General features: G+C 36.9%; 1 protein-coding gene across 15 annotated transcripts in view; it reads left to right on the plus strand.

Annotated features, from left to right (window-relative positions):
- FBXO38 (F-box protein 38) overlaps nt 1–24799 on the plus strand; it is a 77660-nt gene that overhangs the window by 46290 nt on the left and 6571 nt on the right. For 3 of the 15 annotated variants that reach the window (XM_035287985.3, XM_008987467.6, XM_035288019.3), the window contains exons 9-17: nt 1555–1685; nt 5159–5329; nt 6908–7050; nt 7963–8176; nt 12206–12325; nt 14426–14605; nt 15899–16636; nt 22144–22244; nt 22353–22455. In XM_035287985.3, coding sequence (XP_035143876.1) covers nt 1555–1685; nt 5159–5329; nt 6908–7050; nt 7963–8176; nt 12206–12325; nt 14426–14605; nt 15899–16636; nt 22144–22244; nt 22353–22455 — 1901 coding nt within the window. The remainder of the gene's footprint in view (nt 1–1554; nt 1686–5158; nt 5330–6907; nt 7051–7962; nt 8177–12205; nt 12326–14425; nt 14606–15898; nt 16637–22143; nt 22245–22352; nt 22456–24799) is intronic. The other 12 variants (XM_035287994.2, XM_002744345.7, XM_078365765.1 and 9 more) reach the window with 5 other exon arrangements.

Below are 24799 nucleotides of genomic sequence, written 5' to 3' on the forward strand. Positions count from 1 at the left end.
AAATAACAGGTAAGTATAACATCATGGTAGTCTTAATGTTATAACTGGTGATCAGTGGAGCTGCATACTAGCAAGCTCCAGAGTGGCATGGTCTTGTATCAGAGAAAAGCAGGGAATTTCTGGAAATGGCTGAGAGTCCAAATGAAGTTAGCATTGAAGCTCTGGTATCTGTAGTCCTCTCAGGACTACAATCTCAATCTCTGGATGATTTTCTGAACTGTTTTAGTTAGTTGGTGATAATATTTACTATTCAGAAATCAGTGTTTTAAATCAGCTTTTCCAATATCTGACCTTGTAACACCTCTGTATTTGTTATCCAAGTGGTTATATCACTTCATGCCACATTTGCTATTTCTTACATAACAAAGTTCGACCTCCACTTTTATTTTATAGTATTTTCTTTAAATTCACTATTTTAAAAATTTATTCAGAAATAAAACTTTTTCCATCAAGGGAATATTGACTAGAATTGTAAATAAAATAGTATTTCTAAGTTTAAGTAGATATTGTTACCTACTGTAAAACTATACTCTTTGTTAAAATGCAAATACATTAACAGCTGTCCTAAGCAAGATGTCAAATACTAGCCACCAGATGCAGTCTTACATTAACTCTTCAGGTTTAGGAAAGTTCTTGAAAGGATATAAGATTCTTACCATGTAATTAATGGTTATTTAATGCATAGCTTCAATGTACTGCCTAAGACTCACTTAAACTTTGTAAATACTCCTTTGAAGAAAATATCTGTTTTTGTTTTTGTTTTATTTAATGGTGGAGATGGGAGGGAGGTTGGTGACATCTTAAACATTCTTAATTTTTTTCCTTCCAAGAAGACCATGATCCCAATGGTCAGTTACTGATGCTCCTGAAGCCTGTGTGTCCATTTCTGCACATACATATACCTCGGCAGGGCTGTATCACTTCTCTGATTATGTGCGCTGGATAGGGACCAGCACCCTTGCACATGGGCATGGTTAAATCTAAACCCCTCCTTCTGTGGCAACTTGTACTGAAAATCTGGTGCTCAATAAAGAAGCCCATGGCTGGTGTCATGCACAAAAAAGCACTTTAGTGATGTAACACTTCACTAAAGTCACAAACTTCTTTCAGAGTCTTACTGATATGATTTGGCTCTCTGTCCCCACCCATATCTCATCTTGTGGCTCCCATAATTCCCATGTGTTGTTGGAGGGACCCAGTAGGAGATAACTAAATCATGGGGATGGTGTTTCTTGTGCTGTTCTCGTCATAGTGAGTAAGACTCACGAGATCTGTTGGTTTTAAAAATGGGAGTTTCCCAGTACAGCCTTTCTTTATTTGCCTGCTGCCATCCATGTAAGATGTAACTTGCTCCTTTTTGCTTTCCACCATGATTGTGAGGCCTCCTCAGCTTTCATGTGGAACTGTAAGTCCATTAAAACATCTGTTTCTTCCCAGTCTCAGGTATGTCTTTGTCAGCAGCATGAAAATGGACTAATACACTTACATTAGGAGGAATCTTTGATTCTGATGGCTTTTGTTTTACTCTGATACGTTCTATCTCTTTATTCACAGGTTACATGAAGTTCGGATCCAGCCTTCCCTAACCAAAGATGGTGTCTTTTCTGCCCTAAAGATGGCAGAGTTGGAGTTCCCTCAGTTTGAAACTCTTCATCTAGGATATGTAGATGAATTTTTGCTGCAGAGTAAGATTTATCCCATTTTAATTCCTAGAATTACTGTAGGTAATTTACCTGACAAACTGAAATCTGAATTGGGTTCCACCATATTTTTTTGAACACAAGACAACTTAAAATCTTAGGTACTCTCACATCTTGAAAAATAAACTTTTAAATTAGAAATGTCTGATTTTTTTTATATTGCCTCTGATTTTAGCATATTATGGAAAATACAGTTACTAACAGTACACCAAGAAAAGAACCTTATCTACATTTGATATTGTCTCCACTTTACTGCCCAAGTTTCTTTCCCATTCTGCTTCATTTTTTTCACAGAATGTCATCCTTGGTTCCATTGTTGAATTTGATCTGCCACACTTCTTGAAGCTTTTGATGGACCTCTCAGATGAGGTCCCATTCCCTGCCCATGCTCTTCATTTCCATAATAAACTCGCTGGGGGTTCTGGATTTTCCAGATAGTGTGAGCACATAATGGTCAGTATTCATTTAATGATGATTGCTGTTGGAAAGCCTGTTCACAGCATTTTCTTATGCATTTGCAATTGAGAACTCATTTCTTTGGGTTTGAATGCATGTCAATTCATTATTCAAACTATTTTTCCATATGGCATCAATAAGATATAAAAAAATGTTCATCACCAACATGTTTTTATTTATGCAAGAGATCATTTTCTTCCCATCTGATTTGCAACAAGTCTTTCTTGAACTCTCATTATCATACCAGATGACATTTTTTCTTTGGATCTAGTTTGTATTATAGAAAAACAAAGAAGGCTTAATTCTTCCTATCAGGATGGTATAGCTCAAAAAAACATGATTGTTTGCCTTTTTCATTTCTAATATATATTGCAATAATATTGTGTGGTTTTTTGTTTAATTTTTGTTGTTCACAGTACTCAATATAGGTGATTAAAAAGTCAAGTCATCCTTTTCTAGATAGTTTGCAGAAGAATAACTTTAAATCTGTATAGCTTTGGAAAAAGTCAGCTTTTCTCCAAAATAGCTTTAAAATGCTAACTAGTACAGTGAGTTTATATAAAATTAATATATATGATATCAAGGTTTTCTGATTTTGAATGAAGTTTCTAACATTTTCTATGTTTCTGCAATGTTTGTATAGTAACTTAAAATTATTAGCTTTGAAATGTGTATGTTTTCTATAATTTTGTTTTTCGTTTTTTCCCAAAGCTCAGAACTTGACATATTGTGTATCTTCAGGATGACCACATTTAGGTCTCTTGAAGAATTGCTTCCAAGAGTGATCTTGGAGATCAAATTTTTTTTCTCCTCAGTATACATTTTCAATACCATAAAAATACCTTCTTGACTACCTTTTTTTTTTTTTTTTTTTTTTAATTTTTTATTGCATTTTAGGTTTTGGGGTACATGTGCAGAACATGCAAGACAGTTGCATAGGTACACACATGGCAGTGTGTTTTGCTTCCTTTCTCCCCTTCACCCACATTTGGCATTTCTCCCCAGGCTATTCCTCCCCAGTTCCCCGCCCCCCGCTGGCCCTCCCCTTTGACTACCTTTATCTCATAGTTTTCAACACAACTTGTTTCGTGTTCTGTTTCATACTTAATAGTCTGTTAGTTGACGTTTATATTGTCATTCTCTTCTTATTTGTCACAGTTTAACCCTTTCTCCCATATGCATACTATCTTCCATCTCTCCAAAGATGGCCTGGGATTCTCTGTTTCAGAATAGGTCCCTGGTACTTCGTATGTACGATGTCAAGAGTGGCGAGGTCACTGCATCACACTCTCTCGGTTTTTCTCTTTTCAGTAATTTAGATTTGAAGCATCTCTCCAAGAAGTGGGGACTAGCCTCTGGTAAAACCTGAGTCACTTTCTTATCATAAAAGGTCTGGCAAAATAAATGGGAACGTTTCCTTTGTCTTCTGACAATGACCCAAAGATGAATCTTTAGAAAGTTCTTTGTTCATGTGGATTTATGATCTGTAAGCTTCATATGATAGTGACAGAGATATATAACTCAGTGAAAATTTCAGAAGCAGTATAAAGTAGTCTTTAGTCCTAGAACTTGGGAGAGAGAGAGAATTGAGGCCTGTTACAAATCATGAGACCTAAGCAAGTTACTTCTCACTTTTTAAATGGAGAAAAGTGATATCCTGCTTTTCTCTTGGGTAGCTCTGAGGAATCAAGGGAAAAGTGATACATATATTTACAGCAATCTCTGACACTTAGGAAGTATTCAATAAATGATAGCTTTTACTTTTAGCTGACCTGTGGGCTGAAAAGAAAAACAAAAATGAATCTCAAGTAGGGTCATCAGGATTTTGAAGGACTGTGGCAAGCAGGAAACCCCAAGAGCAGAAACATGGTGGTCATCTCAAAAAAATAAATGCAAGACATTGATTTGTCATGTTAGGCATTTATTCAGATAGTGCCCAGGAATCAGGGTCAGTTCAAGGTTTACCCTATCTTAAGGAAAATGTCGGGTTTCATCTCAAGTCCGAAGGGCAGGGAAAAGGTCCTTGGCAGGAGCTAAAGAAAATAGCTCAGCTTAATTGTAAGAGATGGATTAAAGTGAAATCTGTAGGAAATGCCAGGAAATACCAAAAATAGGAACGATAGGAGAAAGACTATATGGAAAGTAAAGCTGGAAGTTTGGAGAAGATGGATTGTTTTAAACATGTAGCTAAAGGTGTAAATCCTAGTGATATTCAGGGAAGCTTCCCCAGGGCAGCAGTGTTTTCTTTGTCCTGTGTATTGGTTGATTGCAGACTCTGAGAGGCATATTTTGAGCTCTTGTATCCCCAGCACTATTCTAGTCACTAAAGATGTATCTGTGAACTAACAAAATCTTCGAGTGTGCGGGGGCAGACAGATGGCAGAAATGATAGGAGGCAAGGAATGAGATGTGATTCCTAGTGGCATGATCTAGGATAAAGGATCCTCCTTTACTTATCCCCAAACCAGAGAGTAGGCACTAAAGCCCGGTGGCATGTGTTTGAGTTAGAAGTCCACTTTAAGGGTATAGATCGATGTTACTAACCAGTGCCATGGCTTCTAACAGTGAATCTTAAAAAATTCTCAGAGTTTGCCCTTCTCTACACATATCCACGCTAGCCTCCAAGAACATCATTATTACAGTGAGGGAGTTGCATTTTTAAGATTTTGTTTTCCTTTTAAATGATAAAGCTAAAACTTCACCATCATATGAACCAGTATGATATGTCCTTCAGTTATGCTTTAAGAATTTTTGCCTGTTTTCTTTTCTAAACAATTAGCAATAATTTTTTACTAACCGCCTTTGACTTTTAATATAATTTCTTATTTTGTGTAAGAAGTGCTACCATATATACAGAATGCATATCCTAAAATTATATCTGAACCTGATGATAAACAGATGATACACATTGATGGTAGAGACACACTGCATGGTAAGATTCAAAATTGATAGTACTCCCTAACAAGAATTTGGCTTTTTTTAAAATTAAATTCTCTTTTTAGGCAGAATGGCTAATGCGGATCTGGTGAAGTATGGTTTGGCTGATGTGGTAGAAAATCCCGGTATCATCACTGATATAGGGATGAAAGCAGTCAATGAAGTTTTTTCTTGTATCAAATACCTGGCAATTTACAACTGCCCTCATCTACACAACTCATACAATTGGCTCTCAGGTACTATAGACTTAGAAATATAGCTCTGTTTATTGATATTGAAATAATGCAACTGTCCTTGTTTTCTATATGTGATATGATTGCATTCCTAATGTAAAATGTAGGTATTTCATTTGGATTTGGATTGTTGATACAAGTTCTGGTAACCTTTGATAACCAAGTTGCAAGTATATTCAATGCCTCTTTAAACTTCTGAAGTTCTCTGCCTAGAAATGTATACTCTCCAGGTTATGAATTCATGAGCCCTGTTCTTTATATGTACTTCTTTAGGTTAGGTGCATAAATTACCTAGGACTTAGGATATTATAGTTGTTTTCTCAGAACTGTCTTTCACACTGGCACATCATCTGAAAGGACAAAGTAGGTATGTATGTTCAACTTTAATTAGGTGACATTAACTTGAGATGAAAATTTCTATTGACTAGAAATCCTAGTCTATTTCAGACCTCCTCTCTAATCTCCTGTATATAGAAGGGTGACTTTTGCACGTCATATTTTTTCTTACGGTGGGAGTTTATTTTCCTCTCAGAGAGAGTAACATCATCTGTTGTCTTAAAAGGCCCTTCTTAAATACCGAAATTTACAAACCGTTAAATAAATTGAGAGTCTGAGAAAGTTGTACTGACACCTGCAGAACAGCCCCCTCTGCTGTTGAGTCACTTCACAGGGATCTGTATTTCCTCACAAAGCTACTGTCCAGGCCTGTTTTAGGGCTTTGGGAGCTCTGCTAAGATCACTCATTAAAATAGTCATGTCTCATGTGCCAGCAGCAATTAAATTCTATCCTTGGCCCTGCTGAACCAAGAAGTTACTGGGAAATATGAACTTTAGGATGTAGCAGGTGTAGATGACTTTAAAAAAAATAACATTTATTGGGTTTTTGGTTTGTTTGTTTTCTTAAATACAGAAGAGTATAAAGAAGAAAACAAAAAATGGCCTATAATCCCATCACTCAGAATTCCTGTTAACACTTAAAAAAATAAAAATAATACATGCACTTGATAAATTTCAAACAGTACAGAAAGGTACAAAATGAAAACTCTCCTCTTCTCAAGGTAACCATCATCAACAGTTTTTGTATATTTTTCTGGACAAATTATGCATATTGCAGCATATATATGTGTAGCATTTAAAAATGATTTATATTATACCAAAGGATCTTACTGTGTATACACTGTCCTTTAGCTTGTTTTTTGTACTAAGTATAATTTGGAGAGTTTTCCATATCAGCAAGCATATTAAGCTCTCCTTCCTTCTTTTGAAATAGCTGCATAATGTTCTATTAAGTAAATATGCCATAATTTTTTAATTCAGTGCCCTATTGTTGAAAAGCCATGTAGGTTGTTGAGTGGATCACATTTAAATCAGGGCTGACTTGGATTCAAGGCCATTTAGTTCTCACAATGGAATTAGGTATGTAAACATTATAATATAGAGTCATCAGGTTTTAGAAGTCATGAAAAAAAGGAAAAGTTACTTAAAAAGGATTTGAAAGTCTTTGTTACCTGTATCAAAATTCATCAGTAATGGGGAAAGTGCTGCTTAGATTTTTCTCTGGTCATGTCATTTCTTCAACAGACCACTCAAGATGGACTCGATTGGTTGATATCAACCTAGTGCGGTGCCATGCTTTGAAGCTGGACTCTTTTGGCCAGTTTATTGAATTGTTACCCAGCCTAGAGTTTATTTCACTGGATCAGATGTTTCGTGAACCACCCAAGGTAAGTTACATTTGAGGGAGATTTTATTTATTTTGATAATAAATAAAATAAATTTTATTTTCAGGAAAGAAAATAAAAACAGCCTGTGATTTTTTTTTTCCAATAATAATGCCTTTACAGTGTTGTAGTTGGACTTTTTGCTGCCTCAGAGAAACATAAAGGTTTCAATAACGCATAGCCTCTCATTCTTGTAAATGAGTATTAAGGGTTCTGTGAAGGGAAAGAAAAAAAGTAAGTGGAAGTCACCTCCATTACTATATAAACAAAAGGTAAGGTAAGGATGAGGCAGGAAATTAAGACAGAAATTATTACCTGGGATAATTCGTTGGTAGATGATAAAATTTGGTAGGTAGATTAAATCTGATTAGGAACCCAAAGTATAAATAAGAATTTATTTGGGGAATGTTCTACTTTGCTGCTCTCTTTCTGTTAAGTTGTATGGGAAATGTGAGGTTGCCCAGTTCTACAAAATGTTATTTTAAAACTGCTTAACATATAACTCTATACTCTTAAGGTAATAAAAACTTAATCCTTCAACCAATTATGTTCTCTCTTGTCAGTCATTAATGATTACATTCCCACTGTTGCAGCAGTGCAGTATAATGGGAAAAGCTCAGGATTTGAGGTCAGAATCCTGTGTTTCAAATTGCGGCAGTACTATTTGCCATGTGCTGTTGGGCATATCTCTTCTCCTTGGGTGCCTCCTCATCTGTAAATCAAGCCAGTAACTGTATCTATCTTGAAGTGTTGCTGGCCTTAAATGAGATTCTCTATGTGTATGTGAAAGCATTTCATAAATAAGTACTATATAAATACTTGTTCTAATATAAAGGTGAAATGAAGGGATTTTCAAAATGAAATGATATATATTAACCCAAATTAATAAACCTATGTGTTTTGGTTTCACCTTAGGGTTGTGCTCGAGTTGGTTTGAGTGCAGGCACAGGAATTGGTGTTTCATCAGCTCTTGTTAGTAACCAGAACTCCAACAACGACAATGATAATAATGCCCAGAATAACAATGCCAACATCCATGACAACAATCATCATCACCCAGATGACTCAGATGAGGAGAATGACTTTCGGCAAGACCTGCAGCCAGGAGAGCAGCAGTTTGCAGCTGACGGTAACCCAGATCTTTTGTGAGCTCCAGATAGAAATGATTTTTACTTTGGATTGTATTTCTGGCTTTATCCTGTTCCTTTTTTCCTCTGTTTTAACTTGTCACTTTCCACATTGAGGAAAGCTAGTTGATGAGGAACGTGAGGGGGTAGGTGAAATTTTTCCATCTTCTTGCTTGTTTCAAAACTGTTTTTGTCCACAGACTATATGAGAATACTTACAGAATGGGAAGGATTACAGATGCTTGGCGAATTAGTGTAGAGTGGTAACTCTTGAGGTCTGAGACTTAACTTTCAGGATTAGACAAAGGAGTATTTTTTATTGTGTCCTAGACCAATGGAGAGGATGAACATGAAGACCATTTCTGGGTATGTGAAGAACTGAAAGATTAATACCAATTATTTGCTAGACATTGGCACCTTTCACGTACCTTTAATCATTAGGTCTTTACAGCTATAGCTGTATGCCAATTCATGTGTTATGGTGCTCCATCCATTCCCTTTGGTGATGAGTGAAGATGATGTGAGATTGTTTTGTTACCAAATTTTCCAGTTTCCCAGTTGACCCTTAGGAACTGGAAAATGAATCTTTTCTATCCATCTTTTTGTTGTTTCACATTTGCCTACTCTTGCACACAGTAATTAATGAGAAATAGGGTGCCTTGATATTATGTACCTGCTTTTACAATGAGATGTACTATGTACAGGGCCTGATTTCCTTTAAGGGCACTCTGAGTATAGACAAAAGAATCATCTGTCAGCATTGTGTTCACTTTCTCATCTCAATTGGTCGCTATAGAACTCTCCTCTAGGCAAAGTCACTAGTGATTATCTTACTGAATCTGGAGATCATTTCTCCACTTTGATCTAATTTGACATCTCAGCAGCATTTGACCTTGTTGCCTAGACTTGTGTACTCTTGAGATACTTTCTTCTCTTGGCATCTCTGAAATCATTTTGCTGATTTTTCTCCTACCTCATTTTCCTTTGCTTATACCACCTCCTTATTCCACTTTTGTCCGTATCTTTCTCTGCACTTTTTTATTCAGGCTCAAGGTTTTAGTACCAATTATACGGTATTAAATCCAAATCTTTATTTCCAGCCCGACTTTTATACTTTCTGAAGTAAATGCGGTTATATCTAACTCTATACTTTATTTCCATGGCATACTTACAAGCATTTCAAACTTAGGTAAAATCTTTCCCCAACAATCTTCCTCAAAAATGCGAAAACAAAAGTGCAGAGCCAGCAGGTAGTAAGGAAAAGAGATGGGGAGATGGTCACATATTGTCCCTTTGCCTTGTTGTCCTGAATGCTATGGTACATAGTACAGGTCACTACCACCCTAAAGATCTACGCTTCAGAGAACAGGGACAATATGTGGGAAACTTACTGAAGTTGCAATATAGAACTGCCCAAATCCTATGAACTCATTTGTGGTTTGAGTTGACACACAGATTCACTGGAAGCTTATTTTGCCATAGACTTCTGAGTACAGAGTGAGAATGCCTCCCATTGTGAAATCACATATTGGTGCAGCAAGGACCAAACAGATATTCAAGAATATATTTGATTTAATTTGTATCTGTATTTGATTTAATAGAGGAAAATGGAAACTAAATCTTAATTTGATTTATAAATACGGTTTCAGAAGATGAGAGATTTGGCATAAAAACCCAATACACAAGATATAGGATAAGCTATTTTGATATAAGAACCTGTAATTACTGTGAAAGGATTCAACTTCAGCAGTTACCTGGGACTGTTGTCAAATACAGTTTCTTTACTGTTAAAGACTGAGAAGCAAAGACTAAATACATAATGTATAAAGCATAATTGCATAAAGCAATACGTAACTGCCAGGATTTAAGGATTAAACAGCTTCAACAAGAGGAAGCCTAAGAAAACCAGACGCAAAGGTAGCATTTGTAGAGAAATGAAGATTAGTAGAAAACATTAGATTCCACAGATTACTTCCAGGTGGTAGTATGTTTAGTTGTATTTGTTATTTACACATATACACACACGTTAGATTTTTTTTTTTTAATAAAATCTCTCTCCACTATGCCTACGTCTCTCCTTTCCCATTGTACTACCATTATATCAGACCTTATTTTTTTTTTCTAACCTAAATGTTTTAATAGCTTTCAAACTGGCCTTTATGTTTTCTTGCCCAGCTAAAATTAGTTCTTACAGCAGCCAGGGCAGTCTTTTAACAACAAACCAGGCAATATTGATACCTTACTCAAAACTACTTAATATAGCTTCCTATTGCTTAGAATAAGATCCAGGTTCTTAAAGTGGACCACCAAGTATTGTATGATCTGGCCTGCTGTCATCTTTTACTACTTCCACCACTACATCATGTTTGAACATGACAGCTTGAGGCTACCATTGCACTAACTGCTGCCTCTTAGAATTCCCTCTGTCCATCTTTTCATGGCTGTCTCCTTCTTGACTTTTAGTTCTTAGCTTAAATATTAACTTCAGAGATGTCTTTCCTTGACATCTGATCTTAGGCAGCCACCAGTTTATTCATTGTCATATCACACTTTTTGTTACATAAGGCATTACTATCTGATGTTTTTATTTTTATTTTTTAAATTTTTCCTCCCCCAACGAGAGTAAGCCATGAAACTAGGGATCTTGAATATCACCACTATTTCTCAGCTCCAAGGAGTACTAACAAATTGTAGTAGATGCTCAGTAAGTATTCAAATGAATGCAATGAAAGTAATTGTTTAAAGAGCTTTTGGGTATCATATTAAATGTTTGCACAGGCTATTCTGGCAACCTAAAAACAGTTGCTCAGCAGCTTTGCAAAACCATATCACATTGATATGTGAGTGTACTTCTTTTCATGCCATTCCCTGCATAAAAACCTTCTAGTGATTTCCCTCTGCCTACAGCAAAGAATTCTAAGCTTTTTAGCAGGGCTTTCCAAGCTTTTAACAATCTGGGGCCCAGCCTACCTTTTCAGCCTTGATTTTTCTTTCACACCCTATCACAACAAAGACACCTGTTTTTTGTTGTCACTGAACTACTGTTCTTCTGAAAAATGTAGCATTCTTGCTGGAATGGTAGTATACGAAATGTCGCCTTATTTCAGTGAACCCTTCCTTCACCCAGTAAGAGAATTCGTTGCTCCTTGTCTATGTTCCCTTTGCAATTTTGAACTGTTATAGCTCTTAGCAGGTATATTCTGACCTTATTCTATGTGTCTAATATCTCTTCCAGAATGTGTGCATCCTCTTTGAGAGCAAGGACTATAAATTTCCCACCTACTCATAGTTTCTGTAGTGTCGTAAGCTCTAGAAACTCCAGTTTAAATCCTAGCAAACTATTAAAACCTCTAGGCCTTCATTTCCTCAAATGCAAAAATGAGGCTAGTAATCATGCCCTCGCAAGATTGCTATGAGAAGAAATAAGGAAATGTTTCTATAAACATTTAGCATAGAGCCTGCCATAGATTATGTACCCATTAATTACTAACTGCAACTCATAATTGTTAGTTGCAGAATTGAATGAAAGAAGAAAATTGATTGGCTTTTATCATGAAAGGTTTCTAGGCAAGGTCATTTCTCATTTTGTCAATAACTGAAATATAAATATTGCAGACCAGGGCTGGTCAGTTATTCAGGGGGAGGTGTGCTATTGTGCATGTTTAAAACCAAAGAAATTCCCATCGTCCCCATGAAATTTCAGACCTCTCTCATATAATTCAGTGACATTAATCTGAATGGTATCTTTTTGGCTTAATCGTATTTTGCCTTGTTTCTTTGTTAACTGTATGAATTTGATAGGCTTTCTCCTCCAAATGATCCTTTCTCGGGATTTTCTCTCCTGTAAAGTGATTAGATATTTCTTAATGTCTGTAGTAACAAGCACAGCATATGCAGTATATGCTCTTCTTTCAGGGCAGGCCTAGTAATCAGTGGGACTGTTCAATCCTTAGGGCTGCCTCGGGTTTTGCCTGCCATTGTAGTTTTTCATACATCTCTTGGTTTTTACTTTGGATATATTTTTGTTTAAGCATTAAATGAGATGGAAGACATCGTGCAAGAAGATGGAGAGGTGGTGGCCGAGAGTGGAAATAATACTCCAGCTCACAGCCAGGCAATTATTCCTGTGGATGTTGATGAGGAACAAGCAGGTAATCATGTGATCCTTCCCACATTCATCATTCTGAAACTATGGCCTAACTCTAATGGAATACACGAGACACTGATAATGATTGTTTTCTGACCTGTCAGCTAATGATGTGTCTTATGCTATTGATTACTGAGAACTGTAATACATTGTTGGTATTCTCTTTGTTGCATATATATATATATATATATATAAAACTAAAGTTTGTTCTTTATTGTTTTTGACTGTGGCAAAAACTGCTTTTTCTTTTTCTGTATAGCCACATGTGCATGTGTGTGTCCATGTATGTGTGGAAAAAGAAAGTACTCAAATTTTTGATGGAAAAATGAATGACCAGATTAAATATTCTGCTTTTGCCCTCCCCTCAATTCAGTTAGAGAGGAGGAGCAGTTGAGAAGTTGACCTGGTTTGTTAAACAGGCCTAAACCTAGCCTCTGTTTGGCATTGGCTGACTTACGACAGGATACAGAGTCTTAGGCCCTTAAACATTAACTCGCATAACCTTTCATTTTACAGATGGAGAAATTAATTTTCTTTCAAAAGTTTAAATAATGGCCGGGCACCATGGCTCACGCCTGTAAATCCCAGCACTTTGGGAGGCCGAGGCGGGCAGAACGAGGTCAGGAGTTTGAGACCAGCCTGACCAACATGGTGAAACCCCTTCTCTACTAAAAATACAAAAATTAGCCAGGCATGGTGGCACACAGCTATAATCCCAGCTACACCGGAGCCTGAGGCAGGACAATAGCTTGAACCTAGGAGGAGGAGGTTGTGGTGAGCCGAGATCGTGCCATTGCACTCCAGCATTGGTGACAGAGCGAGACTCGTCTCAAAAAAAAAAGTTTAAATGATGTGTTCACTCAGCCAGTAATCAAAGGACATAATTGAAATTGAGAAAACTCAAGTTTTCTCATTTCCTACCTGTTAGAATGCTACCTTGTCTTTGAATTGAAAATACGCTACCCTGTTTTAAGTGTGTTACAGATGCACTCATTTAACAAATATTTATCCACGCCTGTAATCCCAGCACTTTGGGAGGCCGAGGCGGGTGGATCACAAGGTCAAGAGATTGAGACCATCCTGGTCAACATGGTGAAACCCCGTCTCTACTAAAAATACAAAAAATTAGCTGGGCACGGTGGCGTGTGCCTGTAATCCCAGCTACTCAGGAGGCTGAGGCAGGAGAATTGCCTGAACCCAGGAGGCGGAGGTTGTGGTGAGCCGAGATCACGCCATTGCACGCCAGCCTGGGTAACAAAAGTGAAACTCCATCTCAAAAAAAAAAAAACAAATATTTATTAAGTGCCTACTCTGTGTCAGGCATTGTACAGTGTGACAGGAAAATGGCTAGGTTCCTTGGGGCATACATTTATCGATGGAGCTAATATTAGTCACTTGTCGGGGAGTATTGGGTTATAAGATTAGGCTTAAAAGCTGTACTGCCAAGCAGATAAAACATTTTTATATACATGTATTGATGGAGCTAGTATTAGTCACTTGTCAGACAGTACTGAGTTATAAGGCTTAAAGGCTGCACTGCCAGACAGATAAAACATTTTTTACATAAATATACAAACTCAACCAAAAGTAACATGCATCTAGCCTTCAAAATGTATTTGCTACATCTAATGAGATAGATCTATACTCAGTTAAAGAATAGAGAGACTTGTTTACCAGTCCCTTATATTTCTGAGTTTATCTTGATTTACTTAGCCTTGGCTCATATGTTTGCCAAGAGAAATATGTAGCTTAGTTTTAAAATTATTATCACTGTTGTTTACATTATTTTTAGGATGATTTTATGCTACTCTTTGAAATAGTGAAGGTCCTGCAAGGGGATGCTATATGATATTCTATTTTAATTTGCCTTTAGAAATGCATTAAGTTGGTTGGCATATTAGTCGTACTTAATGTTGACATAATGGTTTAGAGTTAAGGTGCTTTCACAGTATCTTATCCACGTGCATTATCAATTAAAATGTGTGCCAGGGGAGGCTGCATAGAGCCACAAAGCATCTCTGTTGATTCCAGGCAACAGTACTTTGCATTAGAACCTTTCCTGGACAAAAAGTAACTGTTAGGCCTGTGCTTTTTTTTTTTTTAGGACCCAGTGGTCTTCAGCGTGTAGTAAAACCAACCCCAATTACTGTTCATGATTCAGAGAGCGACGATGAAGAAGATAGTCTAGAACTCCAAGAAGTCTGGATTCCTAAGAACGGTACTCGGCGTTACTCTGAACGTGAAGAAAAAACTGGAGAGTCAGTACAGTCCAGGGAATCGTCAGGTGAGAAATTATGTCTTTCTCTGACCTGTTAATGAGAGTCACTATCAGAACAGACACACTTTGCCTTTATTAATATCATAACTTGGGTACAGTTAACATATATTTGAAGCAAGAAATGCCCTTGTCCAAGTAAGAGGGAAATCTGGGTGGTGCTCTTGTGTTGTACAATGAGGGCTCAGGGAAGAAAAGAAGTAAGGGTTTTAAGTACAATGGAGGCTTTAGTTGTAGCATCAGGATGTCAGAGATTAGTGAACAAAAAGACAGTGCCTCATCTAAGAGATAACTACTGAGTCATCCAGAGCAATGAAAAGCAACCATTCACCAGTTGATAATCTATCCAGTTGTGCTTAGTGAATATTGGTGGCTAGTTTGTTGGTTGGAGGAGTCCTAAAGTGTTTTTTTATAATCCCTTGCATTGCTTTAAATTTAGGCGACAACGCTCTGTAGTGCCTCACCAAGAAACTGTACTTCTCTTAACTTTGAAGTTCATACTTCTTCCTTGTCTTTCCTTCCCTTTTTGTTTCTCAGAACCATGTGCTTACCACTTTTAGCAAGGGATGGATTTTTTAAAAATTATCCAGTCATTTTTTCTTGGGTACCCTTACTCCTTAATATATCTGAATGTTCAATATACATTTAACACCGACCCTGAAACATTTATGTAGTACTGTTATCTGGAAAGTTTAGTTCTTTGGACTTGGAATAATTTGCTAATCATTGACTGATTATTCAGTTTTTATTCCTTTAAGAAATTCAGATAACTTTATACTGTGGTTGAAAGAAGCTTTTATGGAAACTGAAATTTAGGAAAAGTAATATGAACAGCTGACTAACATAACTTTCCCAGACAGTGCAGTTTCTAAATTTAGCAACTAAATCCTTTGTTGGCCAGACAAAACCTTATTTATTCCTTTATATCTTCATTGAGTTTTACTGTGCCCCAGGTACTGTATTAGGTGCTGTGAGGGATAGAAATGAGTAAGTCATGGTCTCTCTCTCTTTACAGAGGTAGTAAAACAAGGATATTAAGAGAAAAGTTGGAGCTGGAATGTAGAATGTATATATAGGAGACAAAATGGAAAGATGGTTTGGAATCAGATCACAGAGAGCCTTCAAGACACTAGGGAGCCATAGAGAATTTGTTAGCAGCACAGTGATGTGATCACAGTTATACTTTAGGAAAATTAGTGTTTAGTATACATTATTTCCTTTTCCAAAGTTACTCTTGCGTTTTGTCCAAAATTTGTACTGAAATCTTTTCTTTTCCTCGGGCTGTTCTTCTTTTTCTATAAGCAGTAAGTGGAAAAGGCAAGACTCCACTCCGAAAGAGGTACAACTCCCATCAGATGGGCCAGTCGAAGCAGTTTCCCCTCGAGGAAAGCAGCTGTGAGAAAGGCTGTCAGGTCACCAGTGAGCAGATCAAAGCCGATATGAAAGCAGCTAGGGATATTCCTGAAAAGAAAAAAAACAAGGATGTTTATCCCAGCTGCAGCAGCACCACCGCCAGCACAGTGGGAAACTCCAGCTCACACAGCACTGCTTCTCAAAGCCCTGACTTTGTAAGGACGGTGAACAGCGGCGGCTCTTCCGAGCCTAGCCCTACAGAAGTGGATGTGTCCAGGCAGTGTGCCTGCTCCCCCGGTGGGTCAGAGGACTCTGAGGCCTTGGAGGAGGGAGATGCAGAGAGTTCTGTCTGCCCCAGATGCTGCTGTCACAGGCCCCAGGAATCCCAAAGGAGAACTAGCAGGTGTTCTGATGAGGAACGTCCTTCAACCAGCCGAGCCTGTGTTGTGAATGGCCCGGATGGTACGAGATCCGCCTTTTCCTTTAGGACTCTGCCACAAGGGGGGTCTTCAGGCCCAGCACATGATGAGAGGACTAATGGGAGTGGCTCTGGGGCTACAGGTGAGGACAGGAGGGGGAGCTCCCAGCCTGAGAGTTGTGACGTGCAGTCTAATGAAGACTACCCTCGGAGGCCCCTAACCAGGGCCAGGAGCAGACTGTCCCATGTACTGCTGGTATCTGAGTCAGGTATGACAATGCTCCTAGGATTAGCAACTGCAGGGTAAGGCATGAGCTTGTTTCATGAGTTTTCTTACAAAAAGCCAGGTTGGCAAATTAAATTCTGTTTTGGGGTTTTGTGGTTCATGCAGATTTTGAACTAATTTTCAGGAATGGTTTGGTGGGTGGGAATGTAAAACAATTCATAAAATTTCCAACCTGGAAAACTCAAGTAGTTCAGCTTTAAAGAAAAATATCACTATGTTTATTTACCCTAAATATAATACTGACTGACAGCTAAGCCCCAGTAGATGAACTCTGCTACCATTACACTTAGAGAAGTGTTAACTTAGGAAAGTTTTAAACCTTAGCCAAAAGGCAAGGACTTGAAGTTGCTGGGGCAAGGGGAACACATTTCAGTACATTTTCCTGGGTATACCCCTAACTCTGTCTCTGCAGTACTTAAGTAATTTTTTCTAGTTTTGCTTCAAGTAAGGTATGCCAGGAGATAAGCAGGTAAGTAAATAGTTTGGCTGAATTATTTTGGTGAAAATACTCAAAACATATGTATTAAATGTCATTAATGTTTATAATGTGTAGCCAACGAATTGGTTGGAGTGGGTGTAAGCACATTTAATAATCATAAATCCGTTTCTATTTCCGACCTTATTGTAAGTACTCTTTCCAACCTTTATTAACTCATTACTACCTGACAGTAAATACTAATATATTTTAATTTTCTTCAAGTAGCCCTCCATTTTAAAATCTTAAAGTCAGTCTCAGAACATAGGCAGTCGTTGCTTTTTGTAGACTTAGAGCTAATTGAATCATACTGAGCTAAACATAACAAAAGGAAGCTTTCATGAGATACATTTGAGACCTTAATTAATTATGTGCTAGTTACCTAGCATAAACTCATACTGAAATATGTGAGTTTTATTTGAAGACTTTTTTATGCTTAGCAAATAGTGGTTCTGCCATATGGCAAACATACTTTTCACAGCTTAAATTGTAAATGTTTGATAATATCTTTTTTTTTAATTTGTGGTAAAATATAACTTTACCATTCAGTGTACAGTGTACAGTTCAGTGACATTCACCTTGTGATGCAGCTGTCACCACCAACCATCTGAACTTTTTCACCATCTCTAACTGAAAATCTGTGCACATTAAACAGTATCTGCCAACTGTGTCACCTTTTGTTGTGTGGTTTTTCATATTTGCAAAGTCAGATCTGCATCTTTTCCTTTATAAGTTCATTTTTATGCTGTGAAAGGCCTTTCCTACACTTGGTTCAGATAAATGTGCCCATCTTCCCCATCTTCTTATTCCTTTATTCATTGATTTCAGTTTAGTTCCTTAGTTCAGTTGGAATTTTATTTCAATCTGTGGGGACTAATTTTATTTTTTTATTTCAAATGGTCACCAACTTATTTCAATATTAGTTATGGACGTCCATTCTCATGCTATTATTTTGAAATGCTCTTTTATCATCTATTTTAAATTCTTAGACATATTAGGTCGACCTCTGGGCATTCTATTCTGTTCCAGTGTTCTGTCTCCTTTTGTTATTCTTTCTCAAAATTTCCTTGACTAGTCATGCATTTACCATTTATTTTTATATATGTGCTTTGTAATATTTTTATCAAGTTCCACAAAAAATCTTGGTTTTTATTTGGAATTGCATTCAATTGATAACTGAAATGTAATTTATCTTAACAGCACTGAGTCTTCCTGTTTAGGGACTGTTGTGTTTCTTGTTTTATTTATCTTATGTCTTCTTCACAAAATTTTACCGCTTTTTGTTGTTTTGTTTTTAATACATAGCCTTCATTTTAACCATTGGAGTTTTGATGTTATTTTTTGCCTTGTGTTCTGCTTATCCTTTTACTATTTATTCTGACTTATTTCATTTCTAGAATGTTTTCTTACGTTAAATCATTCTCTGAATTTAAAATAAAGAAAATATTATTCATGTAGTGCTTTTTATTATGTTTATCATGTAATTTTTTTCAACTTGTAAAGACTTATAATGTCTATAACATGGTTATAGTAGGTAAATCATTTGTTAATATATTATTTATAAAAATGTCTATTTACTTTCAATAGTAGTTTTTTTGGGGGGAGTATTAAAGTACTGATTTTAATATTAAAATCCCTTTTGGAAAGAACAAGAAGTTATTTGGGTGGCTTACAAATTATTTTATTATTATTATTATTATTATTGTTATTTTATGGGAGGGGGCAAAGTCTCACTCTTTCACCCAGGCTGGAGTGCAGTGGTACGATCTCAGCTCACTGCAACCTCCGCCTCCCGGATTCAAGTGATTCTCCTGCCTTGGCTTCCCAAATAGCTGGGACTACAGGGACCTGCCACCACACCTGGCTAAGTTTTGTATTTTTAGTAGAGATGGGGTTTCGCCGTGTTGGCCAGGCTGGTCTCGAACTCCTGACCTTAGGTGATTCACCCGCCTCGGCCTCCCAAAGTGCTAGGATTGCGGGCATGAGCCACTGTGCCCAGCTCAAATTATTTGTAGTCTAGCATGTTTTTTAAAGAGAAAAATCCAAACTAATAAAGGAAGAAACTTGATTGTTAAAAATTTTTAAAAATCAGTTCAAAAAAAGTAACATTTGAGTTATTTTGTTTTTAATTTATGGCCCTGTGGAGTATTAAAGCCACTTTAGAAACTAATATAATTGTTTAGTGAATTTACATTTTGGGAATAAATACCTGTAAGTTGCTTTTAATCCTCACTTTATAACAATTTATAAAGTAAATATTAGAGAAATAAGTAATTGGATTGTCAAAGAATAACCCCAAGACTGCATTGATCTGCCTTTCTCTCTTTCTGTAGCTTCTTCAGCATTAATGTGAACCACACTCTGTTGTAATTTATTGTTTTACTGTCTGCCTTTCCAGTAGACTATGAGCTCCATGAGGACAGGGGCAGTCTCTGCTTTTTCACTAGTATATTTCTATCCTTTAGCACCATGTCTTACACTTGGTATGGGGCTTAGTAACTATGAACATAATAAGTATAGAAATCATCATATGAGCTATTGTTGATAATAGTGGATGTTTTAAATTCTAAAAATTGTTTCTAAACAAAATTAATTGTCTCTAAACTAGGAGGGAGGCGTTAAAGAATAACAAACACACAAACTTTTTTCCTTATGTATCAGAAATGTTTGAGTTCAAGCTCATGTATGTGTAAAGTTCATTTTATAACTTTTCTTAGAAAATGTAAACTACCAGTTTGGGTACCCTGGAGAGCAGGAAACTTTATTTTGAACCCCATTCTCTGATAAATTAAGGAGGAGGGGAGAGAACAATTCAGGAACGTGAGACATTTGAAAATCTGATCATGAAAGGAGATTGCTAAGAGATGATCCTTATTAGAACAGTGTCAGGGAGTAGTGGAAACAGACTTGCTTTTTGTTTTTTCATTTTCATTTTTGTGGTACTGGAAGAGGGAACTAGGACTCATTAGAAGTTGTTAAAAGGATTGTGAATTTTGGCTATCAGGTGAAATGTGCTGTCTTTAGAAGGTTCCATGTTAGTAAAGATTATTTGATTTTGCATGAAGTTCCTTCAGGATACTGTGGGAGGAGACCTACATCGTGTTGTGTGGTCAGTAGTCTTCATGTTTCTTTTTTTTTTTTTTTTGGAACCCCAGAATTTTGCTTAGTTTCAGGGTCGTTGGAGGACGTTTGATGGATAGAGCTCTTGGGCTCCCTTAAAGATTTCAAATGGTGGAAAAAGGATTTTGGTGTGTAAAAAAATCACATAGACTAAATCTCTAAAGTTCCCATCTAAGCCCAAGCCTTTGGGAATTTGCAGTATTTGTTATCATTTCCTTGTCTTTCTTTGTGATCTTTCATGTTTGAGATTACAGAATTACCAAGTGGAATGTTTATAATTAGCAGTACTATCTAAAAAAGCAGTATGGTAGTGGTTTAATTCATAAAAGTCAGTTGTATTTAATTCATTCAATGCATGCTCTGCTACAGTAAGATTAAGTATCATAAACAGGGGCCAGGCACAGTGGCTCACGCCTGTAATCCCAGCACTCTGGGAGGCCGAGGCGGGTAGATCACGAGGTCAAGAGATCGAGACCATCCTGGTCAACATAGTGAAACCCCGTCTCTACTAAAAATACAAAAAATTAGCTGGGCATGGTGGCGCGTGCCTGTAATCCCAGCTACTTGGGAGGCTGAGGCAGGAGAATCACCTGAACCCAGGAGGCAGAAGTTGCGGTGAGCCGAGATCGCGCCATTGCACTCCAGCCTGGGTAACAAGAGCGAAACTCCGTTTCAAAAAAAAAAAAAAAAGTATTATAAACAAGGACAATAATTTATTTTTTTAGAATATATATGTGCTTAAGTTTAGCTATGAATTTAGCATTTGTTTTTAAATTAAGGACAATATTTGCTTATTTCGAAGTATATTGCTTCAGAACAATACTAGTAAATAAGTTAGGGCCTTGTTAACCAGGGTTTGACAAATGAAAGATTGTAGGTTTTCTGGCTTAGTGACTGGTGCTAGATTGACTTCTGGTTCCCATTTAACACTGTGGCAAGTTCTTTTACCTTCCCATGCTTCACTTTCCTAATATATAAAACAGGGAGAACAATAAATCCATCTTAGAGCCATTATAAGGGTTAAATGAGTTAATACAAGTAAAACCCTTAGAACAGTGCCTGACACACAGTAAGTGCTCAGGAAATATTTGTTATGCTGTTTTACCTGTGATGCATTCATTCATCCTGTAAATATGTTGAGTGGCAGTTCAATTAATAAACATCCATTTTATCTCTTTGCTAGTGACTGACATTGAAACAAAGATGAATTAAGAGAGTGTTGTTGCCTTTAATGACCTTTTATTTAAATAGACAAAACAAGTATAAAGGGAACTATAGAACAGTATATGATGTCTGGGGATTCAGGGTGCTTTGTTAGAACTAAGTATTTGAGTTGGACCTTTCACAGATGGGTGGTATTTTAAAGAGTTAGGTCAGAAAAGATCTTCTGGGTAGAAGGAGCTAGAATGATTGATGACTTCAGAGACACTGGCAGTAGGAGATGTGACCAGGGTATGCTGTGGAGAATGGGCAGAGCTGATGCATAGCTGTAAATGTCAAGCATTGAAACATTCACTAAGTTGCAGTCAATAATTTAAAAGTTTTTTAGTAAGAAAGATAGGCTTTCAATTCATCAGTAGTATTTAGGGTGGGAATTAGAGAGACTAGAAGTAGAAATGTTTATTAGATTATTAGGATGACCTAGGTATGAGAAGAGTTGTTATGTTTGATGTAGATATGTTTGAAGTAATGGAGGGTGATCCTGTTTTGAAACAGTCCATTGGAAATACCAATCTAACTGTATTCCATTAGGAAGCAAATTGTAGATTTGGGAATTGCCTTGATGGTGTTTATATATATATATATGTGTGTGTGTGTGTGTGGGTGTGATTGAATGTGCTTGAGGAAAAGAAAGCAAGGCTAAAATTTGGATTTTCTTTTTTTGCCTTTTTTAGAAGTTGCCAAAACAAAGCCACGTCATGCCATGAAACGGAAGCGGACAGCAGATAAATCCACCAGTACCAGTGATCCTGTGATTGAGGATGACCATGTGCAGGTAGAGAAAAAACCCTCACTTGCCTTTATCACAGTCTAGCCCAGTTCCTAAATAATGCACAGAAACTAAAGTTTCTACCTTTATAGTTTCTAATTTTTCTCCTTGTAGGTTCTTGTATTAAAATCCAAGAATCTTGTTGGAGTCACTATGACCAATTGTGGAATCACAGATCTAGTGCTAAAAGACTGTCCCAAGATGATGTTCATTCATGGTATGTATTTGGGCCCATATTATACAAGAACATCATTGATGAGCTAAAAGAATTAAGAACTCATAAATACTGTAATGACATTACTGTCTTATTTTCTTAAAGGAAACATTGTATTGGGTTATCTTTAGTTCCATCTTTGTTCTAGCTCTCAAATTATTACTGCGTGGTATTTCTGAGCATCCATGTATAGAAACTTGGTTCACCTTTTAAAATAGCCTGTCTCCAAAAGATAATTGCTGCCTGATCTAGCAGAATAAATAACAACCTGTATAGACTTTAGAGTTAGATAGACTTCAGTTCATTGCTGGCTTGGTCATTTACTAGCTCTGTGACTTAGACATGTTTTTAGAGGGAAGTGCCAACTGAGCCTCCAGTGTATAACTAGCTGCTCTGTATTTGATTGAGATGATTATTTTTATCTTGACTTCATGGCATATTATTAATCCAAGCCCCTTTTGCTTTTTAGTCTCATGCGAGTCTCATTGTTAATCTTATCTGCTCCCAACATCCATACTCGTATATTAAATATATATCTTCCCAGTGTACCTTTTATGTCTTTATTTATAAACGTGTCTGTCTCAAACATTAGGGTATTAGTTTTTGTGATTTCTTAAAGTTTTAGTTACATAGTGTATCCTGTAATTGATCTATTATTTTTTCCTTTCTTATTCAAAATTATATTTTAGATATCCATGCAAAATTATGAAGATCTGACTTATTTCCTTGCCTTGGGCAAGTTATATAATTTTCTGTCTTCATTTTTTTCAATCTGTAAACTGCATAATTATGCTTAACTCATAAAGCATTTGTGAAAGTTAAATGCAGTGATTGATATGTTTGTCTATGTGTCTGTACACAGGCATGCCTCAGAGACACTGTAGGTTTGGTTCTCGACCACCATGATAAAAGGAATATCACAATAAAGCGAATTGTATGATTTTTTTTATTTTTCAGCACATATAAAAATTATGTTTACATTATAGTCTGTTATTAAATGTGAAGTAGCATTGTATTTTTTTAAAAATGTACATGCCTTAATTTAAAAACACTTGATTGGCCAGGCGCAGTGACTCAACGCCTGTAATCCCAGCACTTTGGGAGGTTGTGGCAGGCGGATCACCTGAGACCAGAAGTTTGAAACCAACATGGCCAACATCATGAAACCCTGCCTCTACTAAAAATATAAAAATTACCAGGTGTGGTGGCTCATACCTGTAATCCCAGCTACTTGGGAGGCTGAGGCAGGAGAATCTCTTGAACACAGGAGGCAGAGGTTGCAGTGAGCCAAGATTACACCACAGCACTCTAGCCTAGGCAGCAGAGCAAGACTCTATCTCAAAAAACAATAAAAAATAAAATAAAAACACTTTATTAGATGCTGACAATCACCTGAACCTTTAGTGAGTTGTAGTCTTTTTGCTGGTGGAGAGTCTTGCCTTGTTGAGAGCCTTGCCCTGTGCTAGGCTTTGGCTTAAGGGATTGTTATGGCTGGTTTGATCTTTCTAGACCACTCAGACTTTCTCCATATCAGCAGTAAGGCTGGTTTGCTTTCTTATCATTGGTGTGTTCACTGGAATAGCACTTTTAATTTCTTTCAAGAACTCTTCCTTGGTGTTCACAACTTGGCTAACTGGTGCAAGAGACCTAGCTTTTGGCCTGTCTCAGCTTTCATCATGACTTCCTCACCCAGCTTAATCATTGCTGTCTTTTTATCTGAAGTGAGATATGTGACTCTTCCTTTTACTTGAACACTGAGAGACCATTGTAGAGTTATTAATTGGCTTAATTTCAATATCATTATATCTTGTGGGTAGGGAGACCTGAGGAAAGGGAGAGAGACAGGAATAGCCTGTTGGGGGAGCAGTCAGGACACACACATTTATTAAGTTCACTTGTATTGATGCAGTTGGTGATACACCACAATTAAAATAGTAACATCAGACATCATTAATCCCAGACCACCATAATGGAGAAAATAATAGTGAATAAGTTGAAATATTGCAAGAGTTATTAAAATGTAACACAAAGACTTAAAGTGAACACATGCTTACCAATAGTGAGCACATATTTACTAAAAAATGGCACCAATACACGCTCGATTCATGGTTGCCACAGACCTTTTGTAAACAGTGCAGTATCTGCAAAGCATAATAAACTGCAATAAAATGAAGAAATAATGTATATGTAATGTATATATACATTATATATGCATACACCCACACACACAGTACAGGGTCTGACCTCTAGTAAATGCCTAGTAATGTTAATTTGTATTGTGTTAGTACAGGCTGAGCTTCTCTAAATTGAAAATCCTAAGTGCTTTAAAATTGAGAACTTTTTGAGC

Source organism: Callithrix jacchus, chromosome 2 (genome assembly GCF_049354715.1).
Source record: "Callithrix jacchus isolate 240 chromosome 2, calJac240_pri, whole genome shotgun sequence".
Taxonomy (NCBI): Eukaryota; Metazoa; Chordata; class Mammalia; order Primates; family Cebidae; genus Callithrix; species Callithrix jacchus.